General features: G+C 44.7%; 4 protein-coding genes across 4 annotated transcripts; 3 read left to right on the forward strand and 1 right to left on the reverse strand.

Moving 5' to 3' along the window:
* The first annotated feature begins 45 nt into the window (after positions 1–45).
* LOC311031203 (uncharacterized protein) lies at positions 46–2,528 on the forward strand. The gene is made up of 4 exons (XM_084037360.1): positions 46–450; positions 571–689; positions 1,326–1,425; positions 1,509–2,528. Exons 1-4 carry the CDS (start codon positions 180–182, stop codon positions 2,327–2,329), a joined length of 1,311 nt encoding a protein of 436 aa, XP_083893486.1. The 5' UTR covers positions 46–179; the 3' UTR covers positions 2,330–2,528.
* A 222-nt stretch (positions 2,529–2,750) lies between these two features.
* Positions 2,751–7,667, reverse strand: LOC311031464 (uncharacterized protein). The gene is made up of 9 exons (XM_084037769.1): positions 7,251–7,667; positions 7,079–7,160; positions 6,879–6,987; positions 6,102–6,758; positions 5,118–5,197; positions 4,761–5,028; positions 4,425–4,561; positions 4,239–4,344; positions 2,751–4,151 (listed from the first exon to the last, which is right to left on the reverse strand). Exons 1-9 carry the CDS (start codon positions 7,523–7,525, stop codon positions 3,550–3,552), a joined length of 2,316 nt encoding a protein of 771 aa, XP_083893895.1. The 5' UTR covers positions 7,526–7,667; the 3' UTR covers positions 2,751–3,549.
* Positions 7,668–7,941: 274 nt separating this feature from the next.
* On the forward strand, positions 7,942–10,760 carry pgls (6-phosphogluconolactonase). The gene is made up of 6 exons (XM_084037361.1): positions 7,942–8,040; positions 8,375–8,669; positions 8,751–8,858; positions 8,954–9,055; positions 9,478–9,618; positions 9,946–10,760. Exons 2-6 carry the CDS (start codon positions 8,406–8,408, stop codon positions 10,090–10,092), a joined length of 762 nt encoding a protein of 253 aa, XP_083893487.1. The 5' UTR covers positions 7,942–8,040; positions 8,375–8,405; the 3' UTR covers positions 10,093–10,760.
* Positions 10,761–10,887: 127 nt separating this feature from the next.
* Positions 10,888–17,338, forward strand: colgalt1a (collagen beta(1-O)galactosyltransferase 1a). The gene is made up of 12 exons (XM_084037352.1): positions 10,888–11,220; positions 13,234–13,344; positions 13,431–13,548; positions 14,137–14,271; positions 14,378–14,582; positions 14,680–14,799; positions 14,960–15,036; positions 15,167–15,273; positions 15,362–15,494; positions 15,578–15,705; positions 15,783–15,989; positions 16,079–17,338. Exons 1-12 carry the CDS (start codon positions 11,012–11,014, stop codon positions 16,344–16,346), a joined length of 1,818 nt encoding a protein of 605 aa, XP_083893478.1. The 5' UTR covers positions 10,888–11,011; the 3' UTR covers positions 16,347–17,338.
* The last annotated feature ends 557 nt before the right edge of the window (positions 17,339–17,895 follow it).

A 17,895-nucleotide genomic window follows, 5' to 3' on the forward strand; every position in this document is an offset into this window, starting at 1 on the left:
ACCGGTTACATCCGCCGGAAACGCGTCACGGTTGCAACGTTTATTTAGGTCCCGCTCTGCGCGTACCGTTAGCTCCACCTAGCTTGCGGCTAACGTCACAGTGTCGCTTCTTGGTCGGGTTTCTGGCCGTTTGTTATCAGTTAGCCGGTGAAGAGGGTTCGCTACGGCCATCACCGACGATGACGAGCCGCCACTGTTTCCACTCGCAGCTCTCCTCCATCATGGAGACGATGGCCCGGTCTGCCCTGACCCAGGTCTGCAAGCTGGTGGACGAGGACATGGCCGAGCTCCGGCTGGGCTTCTCCCAGCTCCTGGCGGATAACTCCGCGCTGACGGATAAATTAAACAGTCTGGAGGGCGAGCTGACGAGCAGCGACGCCTCCGGTTTGTGTAAAGGTTATCGCAGTGTGGGTGTACAAACCGTCTGCCACAAAGACGGGGACGCCCATGGTACTTCTGTTTCACAGTGAAAGCTCAGATGATTTGAACAGAGGTCGGCTGCGTTGTTTCCGTGTTTACTGATGTGTGTTTTTTTCTTTGCTGCACGGTTATTGTTTGACTTGTCCTCAGCGTCTGGGTCTCCCACCATAGAGGGGGTCTTTGGAAGTGATTGGTGTATGGACCTGTGGAGCAGAGACCTGTGCAGCCTGGAGGGAGACTCCCCACCAACACCTCGGTGCGCTGAGAAGGTGAGAGGAAGGGTTACACACACATTGTTTGCTGACGTCATGGTCTTCTTGACCAATAAACACACTGCAGGTTTAAATCAGAAGTATACAGACTTAAGAATAATTATCAAAGTTCCTACTATTGCAAAAGCAAAACTCTGCTAATGCACATTGAAAAGCATCACATGTGTATAGATGCCCTGGTAAAAGTCTAAAACATGTCATTTATGAATATGTAAAGTAATTTTGTTTATTGAAGGCATCATAATAATAGAATATGAATATGCAAGGCTGAACCTAACAATTGTTATTTTGACAGATCAATAAATCATGAAAGGGAATCCTCCAACTTTGATCTATAAAACACATTTTATATATATATATATATATATATATATATATATATATATATATATATATATATATATATATATATATATATTCCAAACTCCAGATATTTAATTTAAAACATTGTAATGAAGACAGAAGGTTTTACATGTTCCTGGATTACTGGCATAAAGAATGAGTTAGTTATCAAAATGATAACTGGTTGTTTACTCGGCTACTCATTACATCTCTCGTCTCATAAATCACTGCTGTGACGGAAACTCTTCCTGTATTTAACAGTGACAGTTCAGACTTTTTCCATCATTACAGTCTGTGGGAACGTTGTCCAACCAAATGACTGTGGCTGAGGTCAAAGAGGAGAAGGGTTATGTGGAGGACGCGGCCAGCAGCTGCCAGCAGGGAACAGAAGGTAAGAGAGTGAAGGAGTGAATACTATACACAATAGCAGATTTAGATACTTTTAAAAACTTACTTTTAATGTTTATGCAACAGAACACAAAGAAAGCTGGGCTGAGGAACCAGAGCCACCGTTAGTCGGTTACTCAGCCGATGGCAGCGCATGCAGCCCGTCATTTGAACCGGATGGGGAACCGGTTCTGTGTACGGATAGTATTGAAGAACTGACCATGAAGATGATATCCATCGATGACACAGATGAGGCCTTCAGCCCTCATATCATTCCAATTGAAGAAGAAGAAGAAGAGGAGGAGGAGGAAGAGGAGGAGGATGGTGTGCAGTATGTTGAAGAAAGTCACCAAGAGCCAACAACGACTGCTGAAGGCGGATCCACCCACAACACACAGCAACCATTACCCTCCGACGACTCTGAAAACAGCACTGTTCTGGATAAAGATGCACTTGGTGACTTGAATGTGTTTGCATGTAAAATATGTGGCATGACATTCTTCCACAAGGGAACTCTGACACTCCACACAAAGGGCCACAAGTCAAACTTCTGCAACATCTGTAAGCGGCAGTTCGCGTACAGGAAGAAGTTCAACTCGCACATCTGCACGTCTCCAGCTTCCCCCCGGATGGTCGGCAAGTCGTGCAAGCTGTGCAGGAAGGTCTTCGCGAACCAGTCGGCTCTGCGGATCCACTACGTTGTCCACACGGGAGAGAAACCGCACAGATGCAGCATTTGTGGGAAAAGGTTCACCCAGAAAGGCAATCTGAAATGTCACCTTCGTATCCATACTGGAGAGAAACCGTTCTGCTGTGTCAAATGTGGGAAGACGTTCACACAGAAGGTCAACCTCAACCATCATATGATGGCACACAGGAATGCTGGGAGACACCGTTCTAAACCCTGATTGTGATACACGGACAATAGCTTCATTTATCTGAATGCATGTCTTCATGTTAGTGTTGAGGGTTTTTTAATTAAGTTTATATCAGCGTTAAGAGTCAGTTTTTAAGTTGTCTTATCTGTCCTTACGATAACGTGACTGTTTATCTGATTAAACTTATTTGATGGAACTTATTTTTTTAAATATTTTTAAACGGAAATTGCGATGGACTAGTTCAACTTTGACAATCTGAGCGATGTACATCCGATGTGGCTCTGTAAGGGGCATGCAGGTGTGAGTAAAGGGGGGTGGGGGGGGGGCAATAACCACAAAATAGGTGCGTAATACAGATTCTTTAGGTGCGATGACAGTTCAGAATAAAATATGATTTCTCTTAGACACGTTTCGTTCACATTGAGGAAGAAAAACATGGATTAACTCTACATTGACGACACAACTAGGACTCTCTCATACTAACACATTTATTTAAAAATCAGAACACCATTTAAACCATTTGTGGACCTCCGGTTGAATGTGACGTAAGCGGGCAACACTTCAAGCAGCTGTCGAAGAGACGGACCGACCAACTTTGTGTCCGCTTAAATATCAAGACAGGAGGCCTGGCATACGTGAAATGTAAAGCAAACCGAGGGAGTCGTTTAACTTCCGACGTAGTTGTGATGAGGTAGTTTTGAAGGTTTACGTTCCGTGTGCGTGAACAATGGAGCACTTGTAAGCATTATTTGACACAGAAATGTGGCATGTAATGACACTGAGGTATGTATGTTACCCCAACCATATGACAATGTACACTGTATAAGATGGAAGTTTATTATTAGTATTATTTTTTGTCATAGATTGGACGAACACCCTGCATTGAATGCAAGCAGCAAATGCGTCTCACCTGATCTGTGACACCTGATATCGACGTTAAAGGTCCGCATCACAAATTTAACAATGAATCCGCTGAGCAATCAAGTAGACCAAATCCCACTACTTCAAACGGTGCACGAGATTCTCACTCCCCTTGTTTGGCTGCCGAAGCATTTCTCTTCACAATAAAAGCTCAAAACACATCAAACTAAGATCCTACAGCAGCACCATTAACCACACAGGCTATAAAATAAGCCTTTTGATATAAATTGGAAGGGTATTTCAATGTTGAGCAACACAGACAGCACTTTAGTAGAAGTAGCGGTTGTATTCGGAGGTACTTCTTAACAATAACCATGTGGTTTGATCGGTCAGTTGAAACACTGATGGTGATTTAAACCGTACTTGTATGCGTAACATTTCCCACAATCCACACAGCTATAGGGCTTTTCACCTGTGTGTGTTCGGAGATGTATGTTCAGAGAGCTTTTCTGGGAAAAGCTTTTGCCACAGTCTGGACAGCTGTAAGGCTTCTCCCCCGAGTGCACGCGCTGGTGCAGTTTCAGGTAGGTTTTCTGGGCAAACCGCTTCCCGCAAACCGAGCAGCTGAACGGCTTCTCGCCGGAGTGTCGCCTTATGTGGACTTTTAGACTGCTCAAATAGTTGAAGACCTTCCCGCAGAATAAGCAATCGAACCGTTTCGTTGGCTTCATGGCTCTCGACTCTTTGGACGCGTTCATGTGGATGTGGTTCGTGTAGTCTGAGTAGTGGGCGGCGGCGGCTGAAGGAGCGTTGGCGTTGTCGACCAGAGTGCTCATCGTTGCATCTTCTATCAGCTTGTCCATAATGGTGGGCTGCGTGCGTTGCGTTTGACTGTCAGACGCCATAGGGAAGCTGTTTAATTCCCCAGAGTGAAGCTGCAGCTCGTCAACGGATCTATGAAGCATGCTGTCCTCGTCAAAAACCCCAACAACTGTCAAATGACAACAAACCCAGTTAAATCACAGAAGCCGTTGGAGTAAAACGATTTGATCTTGTTCAATATTTAATCCAAACTTACCTTTTCTGTTGTCTGTGAGCCTCATCTGCTGGCCAATGGGATGATCGTCGTAAATCTCCTCTTTGACAAAGATGAGCTCAGGTTCTCTCTCCATTAAGTCTATCGCCTGCCAACAAGACGAGAGACACAAACCGCCTTAAACACAACAACCATCAGACAAACCCAGTGTGTGGATGACTCACTGACCTGCGCCCCCATGCTCGTCATAGCAGCAGGCTCCACCGGCTCTTTTCTCAGAGAGGGTTGTTTATCTTCTCTCCACAGATCCATGCACCAGTCCTTCCCAAAGACTCCCTCGATGGCCGGGGCAGACTGCTGCTGTCCTGGAAGAAGAAGCAGACGTGACATTATGACACCCCAAGGTCACACAACACTCAGAGCAGCATTGTTTGAGTTCATTCATTTAGACCGGACGCGCAGACCTCCACTTTAAATTGAGTGAAGGTAGCTGTAGTCTGCTGTGAAGCTAACTAGCCTGCTATAACGCAAATAAACCAGGCTGCCCGTCCAGGTTTTTGGGACCGTTCTGACCTGCGGGGTGTCGCCGGCTGACGCTGTCATGAGCCGCGTACGTCTGCGCCTCCCTCGTCGCTCTCAGCTGGACCTCCAGCAAGTAGCACCTCTTCCTCAGCGCCTCGTTCTCCGTCTTGTGCACGGAGATCTCGTGGTGAAGGACGGAGGAGCATTCGTCGGCGAGGTTGCCGATTTCGGCCAGAGCCGTCTTCGTTAGCTTATCCAGGACGGCGGCTAACTGCGCCCGGAAACTTCGGTTCGTGGTGTCGCACATCATCTCGACGGGGAGGGCGGATATTTAGAAATGTTTACGGGTTTTTACTCGGCGCGGCGGCGTTGCTCCCTATATCTAATATGTCATATAGCCAGAGACAGTTTGGTACAGCTGTGCCGCAAGGGATTGTGGGAAAACGGTATGCTCGCGTAGAAACGTTTACGAGGGACACCTGAAGGCAACACAGAAATATTTTTTATACATTATTCTGCTACACTTGGAGTGGTATGTTACGTCACGTTTATGCTATCGTGTATTATTAATAATACATAATACACGAATTAGACCCTTTGTTGACACAGCCCCGCTGATTTGTATTTACCATAGACTATATGAATGTTTACTGCCCTCTAACGGCCACATGGTGGAACTGCAAATGTAAAACACAAGCACTACTGTATGAACATTACTGTTCAGTTTTGCAGCGTGGACACCACACTTCCGGCTAGATGTCATTTGATATCAGGGGTGTTTCTGCCCTCCAGTGGCCACAGCGAGGAACTACAACACCCAGGGGCCACAAATCAAGTGAGGCCAGCCTAAAGACATATCCCAACTTCTAAACACTGATTCAAAGCGTTCGCCATCTGTATCCCACAATGCCTTTGGATGGGATTTACTTATGCTCCCTCATAAATAGATGCCATAGATTTCTCCTTTGTGTCAGTGTTTCCAGTGAGGAAGATCCATGCTCTGACTCCTGAGCTGCTCCACTGGAGTAGTGCCTTGCTCAATGGCGTTATTTTGGTTTTTGATCGTCGATTTTTTTTTTTTTTTTTTTAGTAATTAGACATCAACAACTATGAATCAAAGTAGTTAATTATTTATTAGTAACCTGTGTGTATTATTTATACTGCAGCACAAGATAAAACTCAGATACCAGTATATGAAAGGTAAATAGCAGATCAAACACACACACTTCATCACATTTGAACATTTGCATAGTAAAAGCAGGTGATACACGCTCAACTCTGGAGCAAAAACAACTTTATTTTGCACAAAATATTCTGATCAAACAGTCGTAGAAGTAATGTTTTGCTGGTCGTTTCATGTAGTTCCATTTATGAATGTCCCACTAAATGTCGGCACACTAGATTCACTCCCATACATGTTCAAACCAGGATCTAGATGTACTGCCAGGTGTTTTTTGAGATTGCAGTTCTTTGTAAAGCCCTTGCCACATTTGATACAGACAAAAGGTTTTTCTCCGGTGTGTGTGCGCTGATGCATATCAAGAGTGCATTTCTGGATAAAGCCCTTTCCACAAATAGGACAGCGGTAGGGCTTCTCTCCGGTGTGCGTGCGCTGGTGTGTGTACAAATGCCCTTTTTGCGCGTATCTCTTTCCACACAGCGTGCACCTGAATGGTTTCTCTCCTGTGTGACTTCTCTGGTGTATTTCAAGTTGGCTAAAGCATCTGAAGCTCTTGCCACACTGCAAGCAGCCAATCCTCTTAGCGGCTGAACTCCTCAAGTTATGAAGCTTCATATTCCTGAGCACACTTAGGCTTTGGGAGGCAACGATTGGAGCCAGGTTTTTCCCAGCCGCTTGGTTTGCGTGTGCAGGTGTAAGCTGTGGATTCCACAGCGTTTCCCTCCTCCCTGGTCCAACGAAGGAGTGGCTGCTCATGGTCACAAAGCTGTCAGTAAACAGAGGCTGCTGACGTTCTGCCACGGGTTTGGGACACTGCGTCACTACTGAACTCTTCTGGGTGTCCGTGAATGTTTCCCGTCCTGTTGACACCATATGAAGACATTCCAATTGTGAGTATCATTGACCCTATTTACCCCACAAGTGTTGCTGGAGCTTTAAACGCATTGCTGTGCAACCAAACATTCATATTTAATACTCACTTTTTTCACGCTTGCTTTCTTGTTCACACTCAGTGTTGTCTACCTCACACGGCTCTTCTTTTACCACTATCAGTTCAGGCTGCTCCTTGGCTGGGTTTGGTGAGAGAAGCTAGTGAGAGAACAGAATATGATGCACACTTGTTACAAATTAAGGAAACAGTAGTGACATATATAGTGATATAGTAGGTGATATGACTCACTTCGACTATGGCGTGTTCTTCACCCTGGAGATGCCATTCGCTCATCTCGGTGGGGGAGCTTGTGTTTCCCCACGGACTTTCACTGGGATGCAATAAAGTTAGATTAAACACCCCAGGCGGACTGCCAGGATTCCCGGTGGAGATGCATTAACTATTACAGGAATCAACAAACCTTTTTATGGCAGGTCTCGGCTCCACTATCCCGTCCTCTGAAGCGTCCCTCACCGCTGCGTCCTGCGTCCTGCTCCCCTGCGCGATATACAGCAGTTTCTCCATCAGCTGCAGCTTCTCCGTGAGAGAGGAGATCTCGTTCCGCCCTCTGGTGATCTCGATCTTCAGCATCTTCGACTCGATCTCGACCAGCTTGCTTATTTCCATCACCGCTGTTTTGGACAGCGCGTCCATGATGGAGACGAGCTGCGCCTGGAAGGAGAAGACCACCGACATGGTCTTTTGGCCGTCCGTAGCGCGCCAAATGCACACGGACGATGTTTGATGCAGTTGTGAGGTCTCGTGTTCACTGTTACATGTGGTTACGACGTATTACGCGAGAAGAGTCGTGTGTGCACGCCCGCAAGGAACGCGAGTGTGTTTCTTCAAAACTCGAGTGGATGAAACGGATACAATACGTCCACCTAGCGGCGAGGAGGACGTATAGCAACTGTACACAAACCTGTAATATCGATATCGTAATATTGACGCGGCTTCGTTGTTATTGATTCAGCGTCCATCGATGTTGTGTGCAAATCTTCTGAGATGTTTAGTTTATTGCTCGTTGTTGACTTGTCAGTCGATAAAATCGTCTGTTTAGTCGAGAACCACACTGACCAGAATGCAGTGCGGTCTCAACCTCCAGAATATGATTGGCTGGTGAAAATACGTTTCAGGAAGTAGTGCGTCGAATTACGTTTGCCGACTGAAAATCCTCCTCCTGACAACCTGCAGTTGAGATTCCCCTCTAAGTAAGAAAACGCCTGTCTTTCCACCCGGAAAGCTGTTGTTTAAGAGCTAAAAATGTTAGATTTGTTTGAGAAGTGAGCCTCGCTTCTCTTGAATGTTTCTGAAACTAGCTTAATACAATATGCTAAATTGCTGGCGTTTGTAGCTTTTTACCTCCAGTCTTTGCACATCCCCAGTCTGACTACAGAACAGTATCAAACTAGTCAAAACACTTTTACAAGTAGGAGTTTAAGAGATTTTTTACATCATGAGGACTTACAAAACAGTGTTGTAACTGACTTCCTTGTATATTGCTCAAACCTGTTTTCCCCCTCTCTCTCTCTGTGTACTCTCCAGTAGTTAATTGCTCTATTCAGACAGCTCTCTCATGGCTGGCAGAAGAGTCGTGGTCTTCCCCTCCTCGGCGGAGCTTGGTCCTGTGCTGGCCCAGCTGGTGACATCTCGGGCTGAGAAGGCCATTGCCTCTCGGGGCAGGTTCACCCTGGGCCTCTCCGGAGGGAGCCTCGTGTCCATGCTCGGCAAAGAGCTGCCCGCCCTGTCAGAGCTGGACTGCAGCAAATGGGTGGTCGGCTTCTGTGACGAGCGACTGGTTCCCTTTGATGACCCCGAGAGCACCTACGGGCTGTACAAGGTATCTGATCAGGAGTGTGTGTGTGTTTGCATGCATCATGGCGTTCTTTTGGGTCAAATGTAACCCCTTTTTGTGTTCCAGAGTCAGTTGTTTTCCAAGGTCAACATCCCAGACAGTGGTATCCTAACCATAGACTCCTCTCTGCCAGTCAACGAGTGTGCTGAGGATTATACCAGCAAACTGAAAGAGGTGCACTCCACTTTACTGTTCTGTGGTCATTTCTGGCTCCAAAATATCATTTTTGCAGAATGTTTACAGTATTGTTTTCCTACTTTCAAACACAGGCCTTCCCTGGTGACGACATCCCAGTGTTTGACCTGTTACTGCTGGGTATGGGGCCAGACGGACACACCTGTTCCCTCTTCCCAGATCACCCTCTGCTGGAGGTGAGGGCCACACTTTAGTGAGTCTTTAGCGGCGTGTGTAATGTCTGTAAAAGTCTCCACATTGCACTCTCAGACTTATGAGGTTGATGAAATAAATGAGGGATCAGTGTCTGGAGGCATTTCTGGGTTTACTCTTTGTTGTGGTGCCTGATTTTCCAGTGGAGAAGAAAAATGTGTTTTTCCTGCTCTTTTTAAGACACTCCCATGACCATGTACGGATCATTTATAGGTTTTATTTCAAGCACAACTTGGAGTTTGTGGTCCACGCTGTCATCCCTTGTTACACATATGTGCGGCATTGTTCCTCGTGTTGTGTCATATTTGATGGCCTTGGGTTGTGGTTCTCACACTGGCACTTTTTTTTGGCGACTGGATACATTACACGCGGTAGACAACTGTGTTTGGGTGTACCTCCTATTCAGGAAACAAAGAAGATTGTGGCCCCCATCAGCGACTCTCCCAAACCACCGCCGCAGCGTGTAACTATGACCTTTCCAGTGGTGAACTCTGCCCGCTGCGTGGCTTTTGTGTCAACAGGAGGAAGCAAAGCACCCGTTTTGAAGGTAATATTTACAGTCTTGCATCAGATATCACATTTAAAACCCTCCTGTTTCCGTGACACAATGAATATTGTCAGTCTAGGGCTTAGATACAAGACACATTAAATATGATGTTGGGGGGGCTCTGCATGTTTCATTACATGACTCAGCAGTTACAAATGGCCTGGGACTAGTAGATAATAGTCCCAGGATTAAAAATAATTAAAGATAACTATAAACAAGAGTAATCTGATCAGCCATTTTATGACCAACAGGCAGGAATGTTCTTTATACTACAGAGTTATGTAACAATGCAGCTGTATTGTAACACAGTGACCATTTTTCTTACAGGAAGTGCTGGAGGGTAGAGACGGCCCAGCGTTTCCCGCGGCCCGTGTTGTCCCGACTAACGGCGAGCTGTTCTGGCTTGTCGATGACCCCGCAGCTGCCTCCTTAACTATCCAGGTAGAGAGGTTTGGCTCAGGGGCCAAACTCTAGAGCTTTCCAGCAACCATGGTGTGAAAACTTAAAGTAGAAGCTGGTAGTGCAGAACATTCCTACTTTCACGTGACAGTGCAATTGGTTTATGTAGTTGAGATTGTGAGATAGGACTAGGAGGAAAAAAACGAGGGCACTGTTATCATTCTCAGCAGAAGATTTAGCGCTTATTGGATATTGGTTAGTATGCGTGTCAGAGGTTAAGCTTTATTCAAGTGATGTTTAATGTCCCCCTCCACTCAAACATGTGTTTTGCTTGTTGCAAAATAATGTTCAGTAGTTGTGCTTACTAGATTAAACACTAGAAGCATATCACGGTCTAAACTGTGCAAAGTACAAACGTGATGAGGAAAGTTGAAACATGCAGCAACACACATACTGTGGTTTTTTCAAAGATGGAGCAATTTTAATGCATTTGGAGGGGATCTAAAAAGTTTCTCACCTGTGAAGTTTAGGAAATTGGATATTTATAAAACAGTCACCTCATTAATACACTGAAAACTATGTTTTTTTTTCTGATTCTAAGCTCCAAGTTGTATCATTTTAATAAAAACATGTCCAATAAAGTCGCACCTTTTGAAAATCAGCACTCATTCGGAACTCGGGTGCATCTCATAAACAACTGTAACATATATGTTTTGATCAATTTAGAGAAATAAAATGTCAAAGAAAGGGACATTTGCCTTTTTGTGTTTGCTGTGCATTCTCGCTCGCTCGTCCGTCCCCTTTAAGAGCACACCCCACCCCTTTAATGCCCAACTTTGCGGCGTTGTCACATCAGGAGCTGCACAGATTTGGCTTTTTTTTTTTACGATGACTGCACAAAGTGAAGAGGCAACTTTTCCATAGCAGTGTCTCATTACGAGCCGCATCCCCAGGTTTTTTAAATACATACATCTATATTTAACTTATCGTCATAATGCACGGACTCGCCCTGCTCGCCTTGCTGCTGTCCGGCTGCGCTCCTGCTCGCGGATATTTCGCGGAGGAGCGCTGGAGCCCCGAGTCTCCGCTCCTCGCTCCCCGAATCCTGCTCGCCCTCATCTGCAGAAACTCCGAGCATTCGTTGCCCTACTTCCTGGGAACTATCGAGCGTCTCAACTATCCCAAGGAGCGCATGGCTTTGTGGTAAGTTCATACTAAGAGATATCCTTTTTTATCGCGAGATAGTAAGCAGATAGTGAGTCATAACAGTTGTAACAATCACTCCGAGTGGTAAAAGTGTCCGAAAATAAAAGGTCTCAAAAAGCAGGAAAACAACGAGACAACTGACGTCAAACCAGCTATGATCATGATTTACAGTAACCGTTATTAGGTCGCCAGGCGGACAGAGGTGAGCACATCTGGTCACATTAAAGTGGCCATGCATTGATCTGTATACGTGGAGGGGAGGGGACTGCTCTGGCCACGAGGGGTGCTGTATCATTAACACGGATCCTAACACAGTGACTGATTGTACCTGATACAGACACACACGGTTAGGCCTGTGATTCCGTGGAGTGGTTGACTCCCCATACTTGATCATCATGTCAGGGTCCAGATACATTTTATAGCCCCAAGATATCCATCTTATAAAGCTTAAGCTCCCATCTGTGAAGAGTTTTGTTGAAATTGTAACTATTACTGCATTCTGTTTTTACCCTCTTAAGGACATTTTGTGTAATTCATGTTCATCCTCTATAAAGGAGAGTTGAGAAAAGCTCCGGCTTAGCGTTGTGCATCCTTTAACATTCACTCCCAGGGCTAACGCCGTTGCACCCTATTTGTCAGTTGTGACAAACTGTTCATTCTGAAGCAATTATTTTTGTGGGAGTGCAAATGGATGTTATAGACCATTAAACAGCTGTCTACCGTGTGCAGGCAGAGTTCAGGGAAGTGAAAGGGAGGTGTTTCACACATAATAACAGCATGCTCCAACAGCCCACCCCTGTCTATCCCCTCAGAGCTGAGCAGTTTGCATGACTGCCTGGAGGGCTCGGAGAGGTATTCTTTTCACTCACCATCTTGAAACCTCAAGGAACATTTCCCCCTTTATTTTGGGGGCTATACATGAGTACTCCTTTTATGTTTGGTGGCCACAAAACTCTAATGTAAATAGGGTTAAGGTAAGGACAGTTTTGTTTAGACATGTTCTGCAAGCACATTCAGCAACAGCTGTAATATGAAACGGTTGCGAGATGTTGTAAACATCTCCACGCTGTATGCTTTTTTGCTGAAGCATTTTGCAGCTGCTCGTAAGAATGCCAAAACCTCAGAACCAATCTGTCAAAGTAATTCTTTGGAATCTGCAATGTACCCTGCATTTCTGCTCTGGAAGAGCAACGATTTGGATGCAGATGCAACTGAAGCACCGCTCGCTGCTCCAGTGGTGCGTCGATCTACGCCGTTCTGTCAACGATTTATTTGAGCTAAACATGAAGGGAACATTTGTAAAGAGTTTGGAGGGATGGACAGCATGAGTGAGGGATGAAACCTTTTATCAAGGAGCTGCTGTGTTCTCACAGATCCATGTGAAATCTGTCTACAGAACCCGGCTTGGCAGTCGTCGTTCTCAGCAAATAACACAGTCGGCTGTGGCACAGATGTTCTTTTTTTCCAGCGAAGACTGTTGATCTAAAGGAAGGGAAGCTTTGGATGTTGTTTTTTGGGCACGATTTCTCACTTTCTTGAGAAAAAGAGATTAAAATGTCGCTCAAGAATTGCAGAATTGGCTCAAACATGCGAGATATCTAACTTATATACAACACGAACCAGTTGGAACAATTTCCTTCTTTTTTTAAGCTACTGAAGACAAAAGATTTACTTCTGCAATTCTGTTTATTGAATGTGGTATAGTTTCCTCATTATATTTCCTTAATTCCTCATTTCTTAAAGTGTGATATGCTGCCCTACGTTATATATCCTCGATATAACCTTTTGTTTTTGTTTTGTGACTTTGGTTTCAGTAACACTTGTGTCAGTTCCCACAACTGCAGACAATGAGTTTACACGAGGTGAACACTGGACTATTGTTACTCGAGTAGTCGTGGTGTTGTCTTTCAGCTAGCTGGGCTCCAGTCGGACTCTAGGTGATGTTATGTTAATGTGATGAACCTATCAAACAGTCAATTGTAATAATTTGCGTTTGTTGTCCATTTACAGGGTTGCGACTGATCATAACATGGACAACACCACAGCCATTCTACGTGACTGGCTTGTCAAGATGCAGAGCCTTTACCATTATGTGGAGTGGAGGCCAAAAGAGGAACCCAAGTTAGTAACCTACTAGAGTTTCTGGTGAAATGTTGTGTTTCTTAAAGGTAAAATCAGTCTGATTTGTATGCAAATGTCTCTCATAGACGTTACCAGGATGAAGACGGTCCGAAGCAGTGGACAGACCTCCGTTATGAGCACGTTATGAAGCTTCGGCAAGTAGCTCTGGAGTCGGCTCGTGAGATGTGGGCGGACTACTTTATGGTAGGTCAGCTAAAGTACTTTACTGGCACAAAAAGAAAGCAGACAAATACTGAAACATTTTCCATTTTAAACAGAGCCGATGCTTCTGTCCAGATCTTTATTGCTCAGTAACGGCAGCAGAAGTGCAGATTTGTGTCAAAAGTGGTAATTTAAGCACTGGGGAGAGCGTGGAAAATCGACCCAGTTATATTTTTGTCTCTTGTGGTTAAAGTTTATCTGGTCTGGTTCATCTGGAACCTTGCGCTGACACAGGGTTTGACTCGACATCAACCATATCTTAAAATGCTGCACGTTTCTATTTGCATTCCCCCGCTTAGCCCGACATTGTCGAGCTTCAGTGGGGTATAATTTCGAAGCAAAGTACATCCAGAATTGCAATAATTTTGTGCTACAAATTTTGGGAAAGGCTTTGACTTCTCCCTTGAAAACATAATTAAAGTCTAGGGGTTTTCTTCAGCACTTCAGTTTTAGTGCTCCGTTTAACCCCCATGACCTGCTCAGCATTTTTTATGCAGATTCCTGAGTGGCACTCTTCCTTGACTATCCCCCAACATATTTTAACAGTTTATCTCCCTTCTCTGTGTGTAGTTGGCGGACTGTGATAACCTCCTCACCAATCCCGATGTACTCTGGAAGCTCATGATAGAGAACAAGACCATCATTGCTCCCATGCTTGATTCCCGTGCAGCCTACTCAAACTTCTGGTGTGGAATGACCTCCCAGGTACTGTGCTGGTGATTGGGTGTCCATGCTTGCTTGTGTTGTGTGTTGTGTTGCTAGTGGATTGGACCGTGTTTGATTTAAATGAATTCTCTTAAATCCTCTTCAGGGTTACTATAAGCGCACTCCTGCCTACATACCCATAAGAAAGCAGTTGCGTAAGGGCTGCTTTGCAGTTCCCATGGTCCACTCCACCTTCCTGATAGACCTCAGGAAAGAGGCGTCCAGGCAGCTGGCCTTTCACCCGCCCCACCCAGAATACAGCTGGGCTTTCGATGACATCATCGTGTTTGCATTCTCTGCTCGGATGGCAGGTATTTTACCGCTCAGTGCTTTTATCGACACATTTGCCTTTTTCAACCATGTGTGAGTTCACAATGAGAAAACATTTGCACCCTCTGCTCTCTACAGATGTTCAAATGTTTGTATGCAATAAAGAGACCTACGGTTACTTCCCTGTGCCACTGCGATCCCACAATACTTTGCAAGACGAAACCGAGAGCTTCTCGCACTCCGTGATGGAGGTTAATGGTGAGTATCTTGCATTCAGACTGTGGGCTTTATCGCCGACTCCCTTTTTTTTCCCCATGAGCTTCTATTTCTTGCTTCTTTATCTAACTATAACTATCAGCATGGGTTTCTATAGATCATTTATACCATTTGTGCGTCCATCTTCCCTCTCACTGTGTAGTGCGAAATCCCCCAGTGCTGCCTTCCAAATTCATAGGCGTTCCTAGAAAACAAGCTGACAAACTGGGCTTTGATGAGGTGAGTATGGAGTGATGCGAAGATGGAGTCTGCAAAAAATGGCCCTCTATCCGTTTCTGTGCTGAATGCCTCCCGCCGCTCTGAGAAATCACTTATTACATTGACTGGCTCCACTGTTGCCCATGTGCAGGTGTTCATGATAAACCTGCAGAGGCGGAGTGACCGCCGCGAACGCATGCTGAGCGCATTAAACGAGCAGGCCATTACTTGTAAGGTCACTGCAGCTGTAGATGGAAAGTAAGTTGACTTTCATGATTACATTTATTTAGAACTGTCCATCCTTTTTATCACCATTTGGTCTCATTGTTTCTTCTCTCTATTTCAGGGCGATAAATATGAGTGAAATTCATACCATGGGCATCAGCATGCTGCCTGGATACAATGACCCATATCACGGTCGCCCACTGACAAAGGGAGAACTGGGCTGCTTCCTTTCCCACTACAACATCTGGAAAGAGGTGAACCCCCAGAAGCAAAGCATTTGAATGGTTGTGAACCAGGCAGGTAGGTTATCGATTCATAAATCCGCGTCCCTCCTCAGATTGTGGAGCGACGCCTAGACACGACTCTGGTGATTGAAGACGACCTGCGCTTCGAGATCTTCTTCAAACGTCGCCTGATGAATTTGATGAAGGAGGTGGAGGAGGAGGGACTGGACTGGGATCTCATGTGAGTTTGCACTTCCGTCACAATGCCTTGAGTAGTTTAAACTTGCTTCTCACACACTTCCTATTTCCTCCTTGCAGTTATATTGGTCGGAAGAGAATGCAGGTGGATCACCCAGAGAAAGCAGTTCCAAATATACACAACCTAGTGGAAGCAGACTATTCGTATTGGACACTAGGCTATATGATATCACTACAAGGTGCAGAGAAGCTTTTGAAAGCAGAACCACTTAAGAGGATTTTGCCAGTGGACGAGTTCCTTCCTATCATGTACAATAAACACCCTGTGTAAGTAATACACACACATAACATATATTTCTGCTCAGGAGTTTTGCCTCTTTTTGTAGTTTTTCTTGACACTACCTTCTCCTCCACAGGTCCGATTATATGAAACAGTTTAAAACCAGGGACCTGAATGCATTTTCAGCCGAGCCTCTTCTCGTGTATCCGACTCACTACACGGGCGACCACGGCTACATCAGCGACACCGAGACCTCCACAGTGTGGGACAACGACAAGGTCCGTACAGACTGGGACAGAGCACGTTCCGGAAAAACTGGGGAGCAGGCCGAGCTCAGCACCGAAGCCCAGAACTCCGATGTGCTCCAGTCGCCGTTGGACAGTACAGCTCGGGACGAGCTATGAGAGGAACTGAATGAGAGCCTTGCTAGATTTCACAGACCACCTTAGTTTTTTTTAAATAATGTTTCTTCTTTTGATACTTTTGATTTTGCATCACAGCGGGGATGTGACATCAGAGTTTGTAAAAAGATTAGATTTATCCAGATTTGACGAGTTAGAAAGGGATCAGGTGTGTCTTGTGTTTGCTGTCACGTGTGTAGTTTTTACTTTTTAAAGGCACTAGACTTGCCATTTGGCGTGGCATTTGCAGTACCCAACATCCGTCTGTCATACAGAACTTAACCTATATATTAGCAAAGGATACAATTGGACTGTTACATTTCAGCCATCGGGCAGTTTACTTTGTCCTCGTTTGAGTTCACACTGTGAAATGCTTTGTTTAAAAATCCAAACTTTCGCAGACATTCATGTCTTTAATCCACCCTTAATCAGTCTAAATTCATTCGTCTGTTGCTTTGTAAAGTATTTTGTCCTTCATATGGATGTTTTGAATTACCGTTATCCAACACTTGCTTGCAGTAGAGCTTTACCAAATCAACAAAACACTCAAGTAGCAGCCAGTTCAGAATCATAGATTTACTAATATACCAATGCTGTTCATTATTCCTGAGTCCCTCGTCACCAAACCACTGTTGACATGGTTGTCGACAGGACAAACCACTGTACACTGTTGGGAGGAACGTGGTTATAAATGCCCTTAATGTTCCCTGAAAATAACCCACCCAACACACATTAGTCTCCACCTCTTCATCAACCTTAGTTAAGAATTTGAGCAATCTGAGTGAGAAAGACTTGATGAAAGGCCCCTGCAAAAGAGAACATAAACAACATAAAGATTGTATCATCTTACATGTTATGGATCATGTATTTATTCTATGGTTTTGCCTCATAGCTGCACTAAATCTGCCAGGAAGCTGATTTTTATCGTTAAACGGTGGATCTTGCACAGAGATGTTAGTGGTGCTTTGTGCCAACAATAAATAAAATGTGTTATTTTTGAAAAAAGAAAAAGTTACATTTGTGATTACTCTGATATTGCATTGTGCTGGCGTGACTTAATGTTGTTTGTGAAACTTTAACTTGACAGAACGCTGTAGCCAGTTACAAGATAGTGGGAACAAACAAAAGATGAGGAACCACTTCACTTCACAACGTTTTCCTTTAGAACAAATATACACATTGTGACATAAAATGTTCATGTTTTATTGTGATAGTTTTAGTCATTTAAATGGGGTGCCTCTGTTACAGTAACTTAATGTCAAAAAGCACATATGGGTGATTTTGCCCTCACTTGTTTTATCTCAGTTACCCTCAAGGTGTCATCATTTCACTGACTTTTGTTCATTAGTGAAGAAACACTTGATATTACCAGGGAGATAGATACAGTATAGCAGAAGTATAAACTATTTTATTACATCAATACCTGCCAATATCAAGGTCAAATGTCTGTTATGAATATCACATATCTGTAATCTGTCAAAACATACACGCTATCCAGACTGTTTCCACTTCCACGTCTACTGAGGTCCAATCTCTTTTACTAAAACAACCC

The sequence above is a fragment of the Eutrigla gurnardus genome (assembly GCF_963514095.1).
Source record: "Eutrigla gurnardus genome assembly, chromosome: 20".
NCBI lineage: Eukaryota > Metazoa > Chordata > Actinopteri > Perciformes > Triglidae > Eutrigla > Eutrigla gurnardus.